Source organism: Pelodiscus sinensis, chromosome 2, assembly GCF_049634645.1.
Source record: "Pelodiscus sinensis isolate JC-2024 chromosome 2, ASM4963464v1, whole genome shotgun sequence".
In the NCBI taxonomy this organism is placed as follows: Eukaryota; Metazoa; Chordata; order Testudines; family Trionychidae; genus Pelodiscus; species Pelodiscus sinensis.
This window is the reverse complement of record NC_134712.1, coordinates 169,382,849-169,400,487: the sequence shown is the minus strand read 5'-3', so window position 1 is coordinate 169,400,487 and position 17,639 is coordinate 169,382,849. Positions and strand designations below refer to the sequence as shown.

Here is a 17,639-nt window from a genome sequence, read left to right as displayed (position 1 = left end):
ACCTCCTTCCTCCATAAAGTCAATGAAGCCTTTATTTTTGTTTCTTACAAAGGTAAGATTCCAATTTGACCTGAATCCACACAGGTGCCCAATAGCCGTGATCAAAGTGCTGTATTCCCTAATCAAGCCGCCTTTACCGTAGCCACTGCCATCGCTAAAAATGGCATTTGGCAACATTTTGGGAGAGAAAAATGTATGACTCACCACATAGCTCACCACTGTCTGAGAGAAACCTATAATCCTGAGCCAAAAAAAAGATTTTTGCTTTTGAGTTGATTTTGAAGCTGGGTTTTTTTTTTTCCTGTCATGCTCACCAGTTTGCTTTCCGAACAATGTGTATTAGTGACATTTTCCATTCTAACTTTAAACATTTTGGATTTGATGCACTTAGGAATTACATGCAATGTATGGGCTCTGCTTCTATCGTCTACCTTTATTTGTACAGGATCATCACATTCTGCTGTGTAAGAATTCCATGATTTAATTCCTAGCTAAACTACTGCAAATCTCTAAAATGGCTATTTCCCAATATTATTTCTCTCTAGGCTTCAGCCTCTTTCATCTATTTTTCCCCTGTAGGCATGCCAAGCAGCCTTCACCAGCACGCTTGTCTTGGTATATGCTTTACTACAAACTGTTCTCTTCAAAATACCAAGTAAAGTGAGAAATAGCAAAAGACAGGACTTCTGAAATGGATAAAGCTTTGAGCACTGGGAAAAGAGAAGAAGACATAGAAACTCCTTAATGAGCACTATAACTAAACACATGCCTGTGAGAAATTAGGGATTGATTTTTACAGCCACATTAATTTAACTATCAATAAAATGTACAAAGGAGTTATTCCATTTTAGACCCACATAGATCTTGCATTCATGGTAGAAAATAATTAGTACTTTTGCTACGATCAGCCATAAGAACATTTTTTTTATGTTTTCTCATTTGAAATGAAAATTTCTCAAATGGGTGGCAATCTTCACTATGACTGGATCCTTTATGATTTCAAGGTCTTTCAGCAAAGTTTTTTTTTTATTTTGGAACATCAAAATCCTGGTTTTTTTTAAGTTGGTCTCATCATAATACTTCTTTATTACACATCAAATTCCAGTGGAAGCTATATGTTCATATCTGACAGTAGAATTTGATGTTCTAATAGCCACTGATCCTACATGCCTCAATCTTAGTTTTCTTGCAAAAGATACATATCACAAAATGGATTAAAATTACATTAAAAACCCACATTAAAAGAACACTAAAATTGCAAATGTATACATTATGACAGTCTAATTGCATGAGCCCATGTTGTTTTCCACAGGACCCTTGCTTTATTCAGTACACAGAATGGACAGTGCTTAAAAGAAATTCAAATATTTGTTTTAATCCTCATCATTCAATGTGCAGTAGCCTCTGGCTATATTTACTGCATACCATTTAAACCCTGCATCCAATACAAAACTATTGATTTTCTCAAGGGCTCTTCTATTACATTTATACAAGGTCATATCTCAGTGCTTCACAAACAATAATGAATTTATCTTCATAAAATCCCTGTGATGTAAGGTGATCTTATTGCCATTTTATAGATAGAGAAAGGGTATAAAGATTAAAGCCAAAACTATCAAACGTGTTGACCAATTTTTGGTGTCCAGTTTGAGGAATCTAAAGTGATTTTTTTTCAGAGTACTTAGCATTTTTATAGCAGGTTATATGTGAAAGCACAGCTTCCACTCAATTCATTTGCAGTGGAAGTGCTCAGTTCTGCAATTCAGATCTCAGGGTCTCTGGTTCACCACCCAGAAAATGAGGAACACATAGTTAGTGACCGTGTGTTAAAAGTTTGTTTTAAAAGACTTGCCCAGAATCACATCTTGAGTTCTATGACAGGGAACAGGATAGAATTCAAAATGCAGGACAATGTAGCACTTTAAAGACTAACAAGATGGTTTATTAGATGATGAGCTTTCGTGGGCCAGATAACAAGATGGTTTATTAGATGATGAGCTTTCGTGGGCCAGATTAGATGATGAGCTTTGAAAGCTCATCATCTAATAAACCATCTTGTTAGTCTTTAAAGTGCTACATTGTCCTGCATTTTGCTTCAGCTACCCCAGACTAACACGGCTACATTTCTATCAGGATAGAATTCAGTTTTTCTCGGTAATTTTCTCCGCAATTTCTAGGCGTTCAATTGCCTTAAGAATGAGACTCTACTTCCTGTTTCTGAAACTCCCTCCCTTGTTCATTGCACACCTTCCAAATTCGGTGGCAAAGAAAACAGGGGTCCTACAGACACAATACAGTTTCACACATATACAGACTCCTTTCATTCCCTGAGCCTAACCCACCCTGTGCATTGAATGAGGCTGGGGCCTGTGAGGAAAATACTATGTGACTGTATCCTAATGCATGCTCAAAAGGGGGCAGAATTACATTGTAGAGCCGTGGTCACCAACTAGTAGATCACGATCTACCGGTAGATCTCAGGGGCTCTAAGAGTAGCTCTTGCAACACTACGAATTTACATGACAGAATTACATGAATCATTGGCATGGGATCTTTGGATCTACAGCCCAGATTTTCACCACTTTAATGGAGCAGTAGTGGGCTACTAGATACATAGGATCCTAAATAATGTTGAGAATCTGGACCTAACTTCCACTGAAATCAATTACATGTGGGAACCTAAATATCTTTGTGGTTCTGGGCATCCGTCTGCGAGCAGGTTTCCACATTGATTTGCTGACAGCAAGGGAATGCTCAGCTCTGGATTCCAGGATGCAGGTTTAGGTTCTGAAGGGGAGCGTGTTCAAAATGGTTGTAGACCTTACTGCCCTTCTCTCCCCACTCTTACCCTCTGGTCCTAATCTTCCCAGTCTTCCTTCATCCCTTTCCATTCAAGCTAGTCTGCTTCTTCCAACTCCCCTTTGTATCCTGGGTGCCAGTAAGCAGTGCACCAAGAATGCAAAGGAAAATTTTTCCTTTGCTTTCAGTTCCAGTGCCTGGTACCACAGTGGCTCCTGGCAACCAGAAGTGATTGCAAGAAAAAATTATGCCCCAGAAACTCTGTGACACAGCATGCTCAGCTGCAACCTTGCCAATACCCACAATATGATTATTTTAAAGACTCAACTACTGGAGTCCACTTATTATCTGAAAAATCTCGGATTTTATTAAAATGAAAAAATAAGTTTCTAGCTCTCATGGTTCCAAACAAAACCATGAAACAATGAACCTTAAATGATCCAATACCAGAAGACAAAAGGAACAAAATCTATTTTGAAAATCTCACACAAGTTTTAAGCCAATTTCATGATATTTGAGGGGCTTCCCTTGTGATTTTTTTAACACTCAGGGTTGGCAATACTGCAGTTACTCTGTATGGATGGCGCATGCTCAGTTCAACTGGCACATAGGAACTGTGGGGATTGAACAAATCCAGCACAGAAGGAACCATCAGAAAATAATAAAGCCTGACTATAAAATACATCTATTGAGTATGTGCAGGCTGTGATAATTTTTGGAATTTTTCCAGAGGCTTACAACTTGACCATAAATCACAAATACCTTGATACCAAAGTGATTTCCTGACAAATTCCACATCTCTGCTCCAATGCATGGAAACCCATCTGTAAGAATTTTTTTAATATGGGCAAAAGAACATATTTCCCCCCAAACCTAACAAGTGATCTGATTTGATTGAAACTTTCCCCCAAAAAAGTCAGCCCAAGACAGATACCCACCACAGAAAACTTCAGCCAAAATGGTAAGGTTCAGCAGTTCAGAGCCTATTTTCAGTTGTTTCTATCAGAGAAAACATTAAGGCTGTGTCTACATTAGTATGATTTTGGGCAAAAGCACCCGCTTTTGTGCAAAAACTTGCCACCTGTCTACACTGGCGGGGAGTTCTTGCACAAGAACACTGACGTTCTAATGTAAGAAATCAGTGCTTCTTGCACAAGAACTATGATGCTCCTGCTCAGGAAAAAGCCCTCTTGCACAAGTGTTCTTGCGCAAGAGGCCAGTGTAGACAGGCAACATGAATTTCTTGCACAAGAAAGCCCGATGGCTAAAATGGCCATCGGAGCTTTCTTGTGCAAGAAAGCGTCTACACTGGCACGGATGCTTTTGTGCAAAAGCACATCTCTTGTGCAAAGACACATGTCAGTGTAGACGCTCTCTTGCGCAAATACTTTTAACGCAAAAACTCTTGTGTTAAAAGTATTTGTGCAAAATCATGCCTGTGTAGACGTAGCCTAAACATCTGGGTGTCGCTATCACTGTTGTCTATAAAATCATTTGTCCCCTGTCCATCTGATATGACACATTATTATACTGTGTGACAGGGTCAGGCTGGTGGGCTAAATTAGAGAGAGAGAGAGAGAGAGAAAGGCAGCTCTAAAAGGCAGCAATGGCCCTGGCTAATCAGGAGGAGGGGAGACAGGTCTGCTGTAAATCAATCAGGGACACCTGATCTCACTTGAGGCTGCCACAGAGTCTTTTAAAAAGAAGTCTTCACCCCAGGGAGTGGGAGGAGAATGGGAGAGGAAGTGGAGTGAGAGGTGACCAGAACAGATAGGGAGAAATCTAGACAAACTGAGAAAGGTAACGGCAGCATTGCCACAGTCAGCTAGGGTTGCCAGGTGTCCTGAGGGACAAAAGCTTAAACCCTGCCAAGAGGGTTAGCAGGGCTAGTGGCACAGTACTGAGGCTGCCAGATTAAGGACTGAGCAGGGGTCTGAGACCCAGGAGTGGGGTTACCCTGCCACAACAGCTTAATATTATATGGACCAAATGAAACTCCATTCAGTTTGACCCCATGTGTATTTCTGAAAAGCATTCCAAACAAGAAACCCAAACTACTTGGTAACATTTGTATGTTGATGACTTCTCTGTTACGGTTTCCTTATTTGGTGTATAATATTAACCACATCTGCTTTTTCTCCATATAAATAAAGTATTTCCCTATAATTTTCTCAAGAGACCAGGAAACAATTTATATTGAGTCACATGTTCCTGACCAGACTTCTGAAATGAAGAAAAGGCTAGACTAAGGTTGCTCCTATCAGCCCCTTCAAATATGAGGAACTCATTCAAGGCTTTCTGAAGCTATGTAGAGCATGAGGTAATATTAAATACAATTTTCAAGTACACAACAAGAAGCCTGCCTCGGGTCATTACTGGGGCCATGGTAAAACCACTACATGGAAATATTATCAGTGTGCCCTACTATTGCCATATCCAGACAATGGGCCACGTGGCTAGCGACAACTAAGAGATGGACACCTTGTTTGCACAGGGCTCTGCTCAAGACCATCACTAGCAATACTGGTGGCCTATGCAATCCAGCACTGGCACACACATCCCTCCATGGGGGGAGTGGCTGCTCTGGGGAGTGGGGGCGGGGAGAGAGAAACTGTATTGGGGCAGTACATTTTAAGACAATCTCTATTGGAAGTTATGCTGTAATAGTCAGGATATTGGAATCAGCAACTTAACAACTATTTAGGAAAGCACGTATTAAAATGATCTTACTAGTGCTTCTGTTCTAACACTGATTTCACTTACCTTTCCAAGAGCCATCAGTAAGTGGAAATCGATAGACTCCCTGTATCTCAAGATTTGGAGGATGCCATCCAAGTATACCTGATCCTTACTGAAGCAGCCTAAGGGAATCAGTCATGGTATTATTTTCAGGCTTTCAAAGCAATGCATTTCACAAAAATATTTATGCACAACATAATTGTATTTCCTACTATTGACTTGACAAATGTACCAGACACCCGTTGGATAGAGGATTAAGACTACCTGAAAGACACTGAGACGACATCTACATGACCTTAGGGATAGAGGCTCTGAGATCAATCTACTGGCAGTTAATTTAGGGGGGTCTAGTGAAAACCAGCCAAATAAACCAAAGATCGCTCTCTGGTCAACACTGTTACTCTACCATCAATGAGAACAGTAAAGGAAATCGATGGCAACATTTCTCCTGGCTACCTCCCTGCAGTGTAGAACCCACAGTAACTCGACCTTGGTCGACTTTCTGTGGTAGTGTAGATGTAGCTAGACTAAGCAAAGGAATGGGCCTTTAGTCAGACTGGCTTTGCTGAGTATAAAGCTGAGCAGCTTTAAAGCCCCCAGTCACTGAAATCTGCAGCACTTTGGGAAGAAGCCCAGGGCATAAAAAACAAGGAAAGTCAAATACCTAATTATTTTCACATATTCCCCTTAAGATTCATTAAATATTCCTTTATCAAATCAATGTGAAAGTCCTGGGAAAAAAAACATCCTTTTTTATTTCAATCATTGATTTAAATGAAAGATCTTTGCCACTTCATGGTACCCATTGTAGAAAACAAGGAAGTTAATTTTTTACAACCCTTCGCACAAATTCTAGAACCTGCTAATAGAACATTTAGAGAAAGGAGGTGGAATGTGCTCAAGCTGCAGAGGAAACCAACCTGGCTGGGAAGTATCAGTCCACCCCCTCTTGGCTCGTACACAGTAATCCCACCTAGTGTTGGGGTCCTTGACAAACCTCCCCACATCCTGGAAGAGTTGACTGAAGGACATTTGACTAGCTTGATAGACAGTATAGTAGAGAAGGGCAGCCCGCCACAGGAAGGGGTCTTTTCGGAACAGGACGCTGTGAATACTGGCTAGGCCTTCCTCGGTAGGGTTGATTGGTTTTAACCCAAGCTTTTTACGTCCATTCCAGTTGCACCAAGGCTGGCTGTTGTTGTTAATACCTCGAAAATAATGAGTTCCTAAAAGGAAAGAAGAATGGAGCTTAGAAGAGTAATAACCAGTCCCTCAAATAATAGCCTAACTAGCTACTTGAGGAAATAACTAAGTTTAGATCAGCGGTTCCCAGCCTTTTCCAGATGGGGACCCATTTTGACAATTCAGGAAGACTTGGTGACCCAAGGCAATTAAAAAACGGGGGGAGGAAAGGGGGCAGAGCCATCTAGGGAGACACTTGGCAACCCTTTTAAAATGTAATGGCAACCCATATGGAAACTCTGATTTGGACCCAACTTAAGGCTTCTCACCTATTGGCACAATGAGGGACCAGGAAAGAGGTAACTTTGGCCTTGACAACAGTGGAGAATTTAACTGATGGTAATTAAGCAAGTAGAACAGCATTCATCTAAGCTCCAGCATTGCAGGGAGTCCCAGGGTGATTCCAGTGGAGAGGTCTAAAAGGACTTATGGGATTTAGGAGCACAAGTCCCACTGAACCTCTCCTATGTCCCTGCAGGGAGATTTTCAAAAGTGCATAACCCACCAAATTTATCTGGTTTGGACAAGGCCTTGCTGTGGATGAAAAGTGGGGAGACTAGAGGAGGGAAGATTCATGCTGCACTAGTCTTTCTATTCCTATGAGGCCAATTGCAGAGCATTGCTGCAGTTGTACAAGAGGCTGTTGCCCTCTAACAAGAGGATAGTTATGACACTGGGAACAAAACCTAAAAGAGTAACTCGGTTAAGGCCACTGGATTTCAACTGGACTTGCTCTGCTACACTGGGACAGGCTCATCCAAAACCTAGAAAAAGTTTGAGAAACTCTCTATTATCCTGGGCTAAATGTTTGTAACGTTCCTAACTATTCTATGTTATAGAGGTTTTTATACCATGCTCATCACTGTAGTGCAGGGGTGGCTCACAGATAAGAGCTGCAGGCAGCAGTGTCCTGGTCTGTGCCATTTCCTGCAGCTCCTACTGAACCATGCCCACCCTGCAGGCCAATTGTTGTCCACCATTACTATAGTATCTGAGTGCCTTCCTATCTGTAGTGCATTAAGCAAAGTGACTGCTACACATCTATCCTGTGTTGTTTGTTTTCTTATCCTCTTCCCAAATAACTCAAAATCAGAGGGGACTTGCACAGATTTGTGTTCCACTGGCAACATTTCTTGCATCTACATATCTCAAGGTCCTAGATTGGTGAGTTAACTCTGCTGTATGCTACAGTTACAAATAGTACATTCTTATGCTTTACCACATCTCCAGTATAAGATCTCTGTGGCAGGAGCCATGCCTCCTTTTGGTTTATCCAATGCCTAGAACATTATCAGTGTAATGCAAAACTATACATAGGAATGTACATAGTCTCTCCCACATGAAGAATTCATAGCAAGTGTCCATACCTATTTCATGCCTCAGCATCCCTTCTAGCCAGTGTTCACGTGCAGTGGAAACATTGATAGTCAGAGTTGGGCGGCCATTCACCACTGTCATTGAGGCACGAGAGAGCAGGTCCTCAGTGAGATGAACTACAATCTAAAGAGAAATGAAGGCATGAGGCATAAAAGTTTTTTTTTCCTTTCCTGCTTTTGCCTATTCTATGCTGCCTCCCACTCTCCCAGCATTCTACCTGGACTCGGTCACATGCCTCGCATGGTTCTTCCCAAAAAGAGGCAAATTACCCATGTGCTAAATTTGTGTGTGTCTAGAAAGGTTCTATTCTCCTGTGCTTTTGTGAATCCTTTCTGACTTCAGTGGGACTCTGAGGGTTCAGACATGCAAATCGGACAACAGAATTGGAATCTAACTGACTTACAGCGGGGGAAAAAGTGGAACTGACTGAACAAAAAGTACTTTCAAATGCACAAAGAAAACAAACAGAAAAAAGAGAAAATAATTTTCTTTTTAGATCATTTATTGGAAACTTACATATTACTAGAAGCTAGAGAAGGTAAATTAAAAAAAGAGAAAACCCTTGAAATAGGTACGTAAATTGACAATATATACAGACTTAAAAATATATTTAAACTAAGATTTTAAAGAAACCATTTATAATCTTTAAAGGTGACCTAGGCTATGTGTACACTTCACTCTAAACTCAAAATAAGATATGCAATTTGCACTATGCAAATTGAGTAGCTTATTTTGAGTTTATTTTGAAATAAAGTGCTATTTCGAGACATCTCTTAACCCTCATGGAATGAGGATTACCGGGATGCTGAAATAGCGCGCCCATTATTTCAAAAAATATTTTGAAATAACGGGTGGCTTGTGAAGACGCGGTGTAGCTATTTCAGGATACCTCTGGTATCCCAAAATAACTTTGATGTGTAGACATACCCCTATAGAAGTGGGAAGACTTAGGGTGTGTCTAGACTACCTAGTTTTGTCGACAAAAGTGGACTTTTGTCGACAAAACTATACCAGCGTCTACACTACCGCTGAGTTCTGTCGACATAACGTCGACAGAACTCAGCAGTTTTGTCGACGCTGGTATACCTCATTTTACGAGGCATAACACCTTCTGTCGACAGAACTCTGTCGACAGAAGGTATTCTTGCCTGTAACATTGCGTCCAGACTACGGAGTTCTGTCGACAAAGCAGCTTGCTTTGTCGACAGAACTCAATGTGTCTGGACGCTCTTTGTCGACGGAAGTTTTGTCGACAGTATCTGTCGACAAAACTTCTGTCGACAAAACGCGGTAGTCTAGACGTACCCTTAGTGGGCTATCTTGCTGCACTATGATGTTTAATGGGCCACTTAATACTCAGTTAAATCCTAGTCTGGTAGATTAAATGATGCAGAGTCTTTGCATGGTCTCTCTCCACAGGGGTAAATTTTACCCATTGTGTGTGTATGTATGTGTGCATGTATTTGTGTATATACGTGTCTCAGGAATGAATGCTTGATTTATACATATAAATAACATTTTTTTCATTCCTGACATGAATATAAGACAGGACAAACCAATGAAGTCTATCCACTAAAATTCAAGATCCAGCATAGCACCCCTTTTTAAAATTAATTCAGCATAAATGTATACAACAGGAAGAAGAAATATTATAGGAAGCAGATAAAAAAAAGCCTTGCAATAAAGGATGACTGCAAATTAGAGGAATTTTGTGGTATGATACAGCATTAGAAAAATCCAACATGGTTGGGGCAGACATACACTCTGGTGACAAAGTGGGGATGTGCTACTCTACATATAACTGAAGGGACAAGGAAGGAGAGTTGTTATTTAGGATATACCTCCAAATACTTGACCAAAATCAAGAATAATTCAGTAGCAGGAAAGGTTCCTGATGAGATCTATTGCACCATTGAATAATCTCCCAAGGAAAGTAATTGGAAGCAACATTATTAGCTCATTGAAAATCTAGAATGGTTTTATAGTTTTAAAGGTTATAATGTAAGCAGCATGTCTATATTGACAAGGTCTCTTCTATCTGATTCTGTGGTTTTCATTGACATTTTGTGCATCCTACCTCACCAAGGCAGCCTTCTTTCACCATGTATTTCCTGACGTGATTCCAGATGCGACTTTTTGGCAGCAGGCTGCCTCCGGTGGCTTGCTCAAACTTTTCATAGCTTCCATATTTCTGCAATGTCCGTTCCATAATATTGATAGACTGTAAAAGACAAAAGTATATCAGAAATAAGTGCAATAAGATTCTGATGACTGTATTACCTCTGCAGTTATGGAGCGAATGGCTGTTTTTTTCCCCCTCTATCTTTTATGGAATGCACTACTAAACTCCAGGGCTACGTCTAGACTAAGCTTTTTCGTAAAAGGAATGTAAATTAGACGTATTCATAGAGGAATAAGTGCTCTTTCGGAAAAGGCTTTATTTTCCGCAAGATCAGCGTCTAGACTGGCGCTTTTTTCCGACAAAGCTCCGTGCGTAAAAAAAGCGGCAACCATTTTTATGCTAATGAAGCGGGGGAGATTTAAATCCCCGCTTCATTAGCAATTGCGATACGTCTAATTTACATTCCTTTTACAAAAAAGGGATGTAGTCTAGACGTAGCCCAGTAGTTACATATAAGCTAAAAACTTCTGTTGTACTCAGAGCCATGAATGAATCCAAATGCCTTAAGAAAAGTTCAGGAATCGTGTTCGCTCATCTTAGACTCCTTTGCACATAGCCTGCAACACACACACCTGGTTTTAGCTCAGTAAATGGAAATCAATTCCTTCAATGACATTGGGAAAATCATGTAAACCCAGTTCTTCAATAGGAGGTAGGCACCTAAATACCATGAAAATCTGGGCCTCTTTGTCTCAATGTCTGCACCTGCAAGTCAAAGATGAAAGTATGTCTTCACCTGTCTTACAGGAATGTTCTGAGGGTTAAGGAGTTAGCACTTTTCTCATTCATTTTCCCAGGAAAGTATAAATGTTAAGCATGATTACAATCACCCTTTTATTTCTTCATGTTTTTAAATTTAGAAATGCTGAATCATAACTAAGCATTCCTGATGTCTTCCTGATATTTTAAACCTTCTGTGCAATGGTTGTATGTGTTTGGAGAGACGAGTGATAAAGGACTGGGAAATCTTTTCTCAGTTTTCCTATTTCAGCATGGGAGTATTTTTTCTCAGAAGCACCAAGAAAAGAAGGAGATAAAAACCACTTGGTTGGCAAACTGATACTCAGTGTATTTATCTGTAAGGGTAAGTCCGTTATCCTGAAATAGCATTCTGCACTGTCTACACAATAAGCCCATTATTTTGAAATACATTTGCAATTACAGGCTTCTTATTCTGGCTTCCCGTAAACCTTGTTGCACAAGGATTAAGGAAGATACCAGAATAGTGATTTATTTCAAAATGTAGCTCTGTGTAGACACAGCGCCAAATTTCAAAATAAGCTATTTTGAAATGTTATGCAATTTGCATAGCAAAAATTGAACAGCTTATTTCAAGGTACGCGCTACCATGTAGACATACCCTAAATATGTATGCTTTGTTGCTGAAAACAGAACTAAAATATAGATAGCACAGCACAGTGTTCAACTTGCATGAAGGGAACTGAGATTAATGTGGGTTGAAGATCTTGCAGGAGATAGGGATAGCCTGTTGCAATTTGTTTTCAATATGCCCACTCCAAAGACAATAAAATACTCATTAAGACTTTTTTATGGATTTCAGGCATATGTTAAATTTAAGATGGATGCTTTAAGTTTAGGGTTAGTAAAAGCAGGGAAGAGAATTCCCTCAGAGGCAAGAATTCAGCTAGCTGGGAGAATGTTTACAAGGAGCTCCTAGGAATTTCAACCAGCATATCATTGCCAGTAATGCCAACCACAAATGTTAAAAACAAACAAACAAACATGGAACTGGCTTAACTATTATGAGATTTTTTTAAAAAAAAGTTTGAGTTTTTTAATTTCCCTGTTGTTTTTTGAGCCTTTAGGGTTTGACTGGGACTCATTTTCAAGCTTTTCTCTTCAACCAACAGAGCTTTTTTTAAAAAAGCTGAGATTATCATATGATCACAAGACTCACAGAGCTGGAGCTTTCAGACAAACTTAAAATAATATGAGACTTGTGATAAAACTATGATAGTTGCCAATGCGGCTCTGGACAGTTTATGGAAAACAACCCATTTACGATGATGTCTCATCATTACAAATGTATTCCTCCAATTAGGGTTGCCAGGTGTCTGGTTTTGAACCGGACAGTCCAGTATTTGAGCTTTCTGTTTGGGAACCAACTTGAGAAAAATAAATGAGACAATATAAATGTCCAATATTTTCTAAATAAGATGTAATGTAGATTGTGATGTAAAGTCAAGTGTGTCCGGTATTTTTGTTGAAACCATCTGGCAACCCTACCTCCAATATTTCTTGCTTCTCCCTTACGTAAGGCTTGTTTTGAGTGCCCTCAAATACAAGTAATCTGAGAGGGATTTCAGGGACTGCACCACCAAGCAGGAGTGGAACTTGAGCAATGTTTCTGCTAATCTTTTCCACCCACATGCATATTTTTTCCATCCATGTGCGAAACACATTTTTATGTGCACTGAGGCATGTGTGAATGTGCACCACCATGAGAAACAAAACCTAGCTGTGGGTGCTCTGCTAATCAGCCAGGCAGCACTGAATCTCTCCTGAGCCGCCGCACAAGCACACAGCTTACAGGAAACACTGTCCTTGAGTAAGAATCTCTGAGCATGCTTGCACCTTGTGTAGACATACCCTGAGCTAGCTTTAATCTAGCGCTCTCAGGTCCCAGAGTAATGAAGTGAAGCAGCACATACTTCAACCTGGGTTACCCCACAAGTACTACAGGCTTAGCTGAAGTGCATGCTCCGATAGCTTCACTATTTCAGAATCTGAGCTAGATAGATTAAACTAGTTTGGGTTAGGGTTGCCAGATGGTTTCAACAAAAATACCGGACATACTTGACATTACATCACAATCTACATTACATTTTATTTAGAAATACCGGACATTTATATTTTCTCAAGTTGTTTCCTGAACAGAAAGCTCAAATACTGGACTGTACGGTTCAAAACCGGACACCTGGCAACCCTCATTTGGGTGTATTAACTTGAGCTATAATCTTGAAGAGCAGACATAGCCTTCTTGTCTTGCAAAAATGAGACTGTAATGTTTTAATTGTGAGAGTTGCATCTGCAAACTGTGTGGCTGGTTCTAGGCTTGCTCTTTCAAGATGCTGGAACCTCCCTGAAGAAGAGCTCAATGTCTTCTATTCACACTGAAGTTAGGAGGAACTCAGCACCTTTCCTTGGGGAGAGGATAAAAGCAAGATGGGACCATACGTGACCAATGTTAGTTACATTGTGAAGCCTTAGTGTACTACTGGAAGGTGCCAGATGCCTCAATGATACTTTAAGAACCTATATGAAACAGAATAGAACAGGACTGAGCCTTACCATATTAATGCTGCAAATATAATTCTTGTGCCACTAATAACAACAGGAAACTCAAGACTTTTTAAAAAATTCTATGACTAGCAGCACACTGTGATAATAAGATGACTATGCACACTGTTTTCAAATAGATTATTCTGATATTTGGTGAACTTGCGGGTTGACTTACTGTTTATAGTATATGATTCATTTGGAAACTTAAATAGCTACTGTCTTGTTTTGTTTTAACTAAAATTGAGCAATGCCAAGCAATCATCACTGGAACACAATACAGTGAACCCTCGCTACTTCGCGGTTCGACTATCGCGGATTCACGACTTCGCGGACTTTTTTCATTACATTATGTATATACGTGAATCCGCGATGGTGGAACCGCGAAGTAGCGGTTACCAAAACTTTAAAAAGCCTCCGGGGAAGCCGGCGGGGGGGCATCCCAGGCGCGCCTGGGCTGCTCCCCCGCCGGAGCCCCTCCGCGGCTTTCAAAGCCTCCGGGGAAGCCGGCGGGGGGGCATCCCAGGCGCGCCTGGGCTGCTCCCCCGCCGGAGCCCCTCCGCGGCTTTCAAAGCCTCGGGGGAAGCCGGCGGGGGGGCATCCCAGGCGCGCCTGGGCTGCTCCCCCGCCGGAGCCCCTCCGCGGCTTTCAAAGCCTCGGGGGAAGCCGGCGGGGGGGCATCCCAGGCGCGCCTGGGCTGCTCCCCCGCCGGAGCCCCTCCGCGGCTTTCAAAGCCTCCGGGGAAGCCGGCGGGGGGGCATCCCAGGCGCGCCTGGGCTGCTCCCCCGCCAGAGCCCCTCCGCGGCTTTCAAAGCCTCCGGGGAAGCCGACGGGGGGGCATCCCAGGCGCGCCTGGGCTGCTCCCCCGCCGGAGCCCCTCCGCGGCTTTCAAAGCCTCCGGGGAAGCCGGCGGGGGGGCATCCCAGGCGCGCCTGGGCTGCTCCCCCGCCGGAGCCCCTCCGCGGCTTTCAAAGCCTCGGGGGAAGCCGGCGGGGGGGCATCCCAGGCGCGCCTGGGCTGCTCCCCCGCCGGAGCCCCTCCGCGGCTTTCAAAGCCTCGGGGGAAGCCGGCGGGGGGGCATCCCAGGCGCGCCTGGGCTGCTCCCCCGCCGGAGCCCCTCCGCGGCTTTCAAAGCCTCGGGGGAAGCCGGCGGGGGGGCATCCCAGGCGCGCCTGGGCTGCTCCCCCGCCGGAGCCCCTCCGCGGCTTTCAAAGCCTTTGAAAGCCGCGGAGGGGCTCCGGCGGGGGAGCAGCCCAGGCGCGCCTGGGATGCCCCCCCCCCGCCGGCTTCCCCCGAGGCTTTGAAAGCCGCGGAGGGGCTCCGGCGGGGGAGCAGCCCAGGCGCGCCTGGGATGCCCCCCCCCCCCCCCCCCCCCCGCCGGCTTCCCCCGAGGCTTTGAGGATCCTACTTCTACTTCGCGGATTTTCATCTATCGCGGTAGGGTTTGGAACCTATCTACCGCGATAAACGAGGGTTCACTGTATATTGATATGCATGAAGCATTCTTTAAGTGGCTCAAAGAGAGCGACTTAGCTCTAAAGAAGCAATTCTCTCTCTTTTTTTTTCTTTTTACACAGGTGCTGGGGGAAAGGATATATCTATATATTACAGGTTGGACCTCGCTGGTCTTGCACCCCTGGGACCTGACCAGTCTCAGATGAGGGATTTCTCTGGACCAGGGAGATCATATCTGCCCCAATGCTACTGGCTACTCCAGTTCTGGACCGGCCTCTTAGCCATCTCCCTTCCCCCAGCAGCCCCACTGCCCTGCCAGTCCCCCCACTATATACCCAGCTCCTGGCTGCACTGGGCAGCCCCGCTGCAGGCATGCTGGGCTCCTGGATGCTCAGAGGAAGAAGCAGGGTGGCTGTGGAGCTCCACAGCGGTTGGGGCCTAAGAGTGCAGCACCACAGCTGGTGGCGGGGCCCAGGATCTCAACTTGATTGCCACGGGGCTTGTTGTGGTCCTGCAGGGCTGCACTCCTGGGGCTCTGCCTTCATCCTGCCTCTTCCCTTGAGCGCCCCCACCCTCCCCGAATGCCCATTCAGTCAATGTTGGTTCCTTTGCTGCCACCAGAGCAGGCCCCACAGCTGGCAGCAGCAGAGGGGCTGGCATTGACCTCCCCACATCTGGCAGATTCTGTGGTCTGGGACTGGTTAGGCCGCAAGGGTGCTGGACCAGGGAGGTACTACTTGAAGAAGGTCTTACAGCACCCCCAATTCTCGCCTTCTGCTAAAGCAGAGCAAAAACAGTACCCATACCATATTAATGCCACATACTAGCTGCAGTTTCAGCTCACGGAGGCCATTTGCAGCTGACACACATTAAAGAACCCCTCAGTTGCTCTAATTTATGCTGGATAACTAGCCCAGCTCACAGCAATTCCAGGATCAGGGGAATGCAAAGGTGAGTTTTAAGTCACCATTGCCCTCCCCTTCAGACATGCCCCAGAATAACCTGCAACAGAACACTTAAAGCATTTTTTTCTGTTCCCCAAAAAGCCAACAGGACTTTTGTAATTGATTTCAATGGGAACTGGACCAGGTCACATTACCAACAACCATAACAGTTAGTAGTAGCAGATTATATGTTTTAATTTTTAAAAAGATTTTCTTGTAAAACCTGAAGTGATTATATATGCATGTGTGAGAATATATACAGCAGAAAGCCATGCACTAATCTGATACTTGGTCAAAACTTTTGTCATTCACGAGTGTTTTAAAAAGCCCCACCTCTTTCCCCAAAAGACAAAAGTTTTTCCATGGCAAGTGGCAATGTAAACAGCTCACTGCCAGCAGGAATGCTCTCCCGTTAACAACGTGAAGCCCGTTCATAGTCACTGGGAGTATTTTGTCAGCAAAAGTGCCAACAAACAGCATTTATACCACCTGATTTTAGCAACATGGCGGTGATGACATGGCCATTTTGCTGAAAACTCTGTAGTGTAGACAAAGCCTCAGGTTTACAATATCATAAAAAAACACTTTACTTCAGCTCTTGTAGTTACGGTGATGTTGTCCGAGCCCTGGAATGAGTGTATAGCCATACTGCTCAGTGTTCAAGAGAGGGATAAAGTTTAAAGGAATCGGCCTAGATTAATAACGGAGGTATTTTTCTTGCATATGGTCAGCTCAATTTGACTAATTTAAAAATTACCTCAAACAGTTTATCCACTAGTTTGTTTTTGTTTTAAAGGCAGGAATATGAGTGCCTTAAAGGTGGGAATAATTTGCTTGCATCTCACGGATCAAATGTTTATAATTAGAGCCTATGCTTTCTGGGTAAAACCCTTGAGCATAAGAGCAATCACAAGGCCTGTGCATTGGGTGATCACCTTTACAGAAGGCAAAGCAGGACACATGTAGAAGCCTCCTGCTCCTCCTCTTTCAGAAGATGGAGCTGGGCTATGATAAGAGCTTCCCAGAATGCTCAGGCAACTGTGGGGAGACTCGGACACTCCACCAAGGTGTGGAGGGAACACGGTGCCTGAGAGTAGCCTGCAAGCCTGCGTACATGCCCCCCTCCCAGGGCAGCTGGAGGTTCCAGGGCTCCCCACAGGAACGCAGGCTCTCTGGGCATCTCTTACCATGACCCAGCTGATTAAAAACTGGACACATGACAACCCTACTGGTACCACCCTGGAGACTCAGGCAGGTGCAGAGCAATGCTGCAGAGAATCCAAGACAAATGCTGTTGCAGAATCATTCAACTCAGGATGGTAGGATGGTAGGATAGTCGCCCTACTGAAAGTGCAATTTAAGCTCCTTGAGCATTCTGTGTTTAACACTTCTTCTCTCACTGAGGTCCAGTCTACGTACAGTGCTAACTTCAGTGAAAATTGCTGGCTACTAACAACTCTCAGAATCATGGGATAAAAGCAAAGTTAACAGTCTAGTTTGTTTATTAGAGAACTTGTGTGCTTTTTCCAAGTTTTTTTTTTTAAGGCTGAATTCTTAACTTGTTCTAGACATCTTCTGATACTCATTTTAAATGGATGTTT

The 17,639-nt window shown here is 43.3% G+C and overlaps 1 protein-coding gene across 5 annotated transcripts in view; it reads right to left on the bottom strand.

Annotated features, from left to right (window-relative positions):
* The window catches only part of MATCAP2 (microtubule associated tyrosine carboxypeptidase 2), a 58,941-nt gene that overhangs the window by 9,819 nt on the left and 31,483 nt on the right, over window positions 1–17,639 (bottom strand). For all 5 annotated transcript variants that reach the window (XM_025185156.2, XM_025185157.2, XM_075921748.1 and 2 more), the window contains 4 exons: window positions 10,235–10,378; window positions 8,148–8,280; window positions 6,459–6,764; window positions 5,563–5,660 (listed from right to left, as the gene is read on the bottom strand). In XM_025185156.2, coding sequence (XP_025040941.2) covers window positions 5,563–5,660; window positions 6,459–6,764; window positions 8,148–8,280; window positions 10,235–10,378 — 681 coding nt within the window. The remainder of the gene's footprint in view (window positions 1–5,562; window positions 5,661–6,458; window positions 6,765–8,147; window positions 8,281–10,234; window positions 10,379–17,639) is intronic.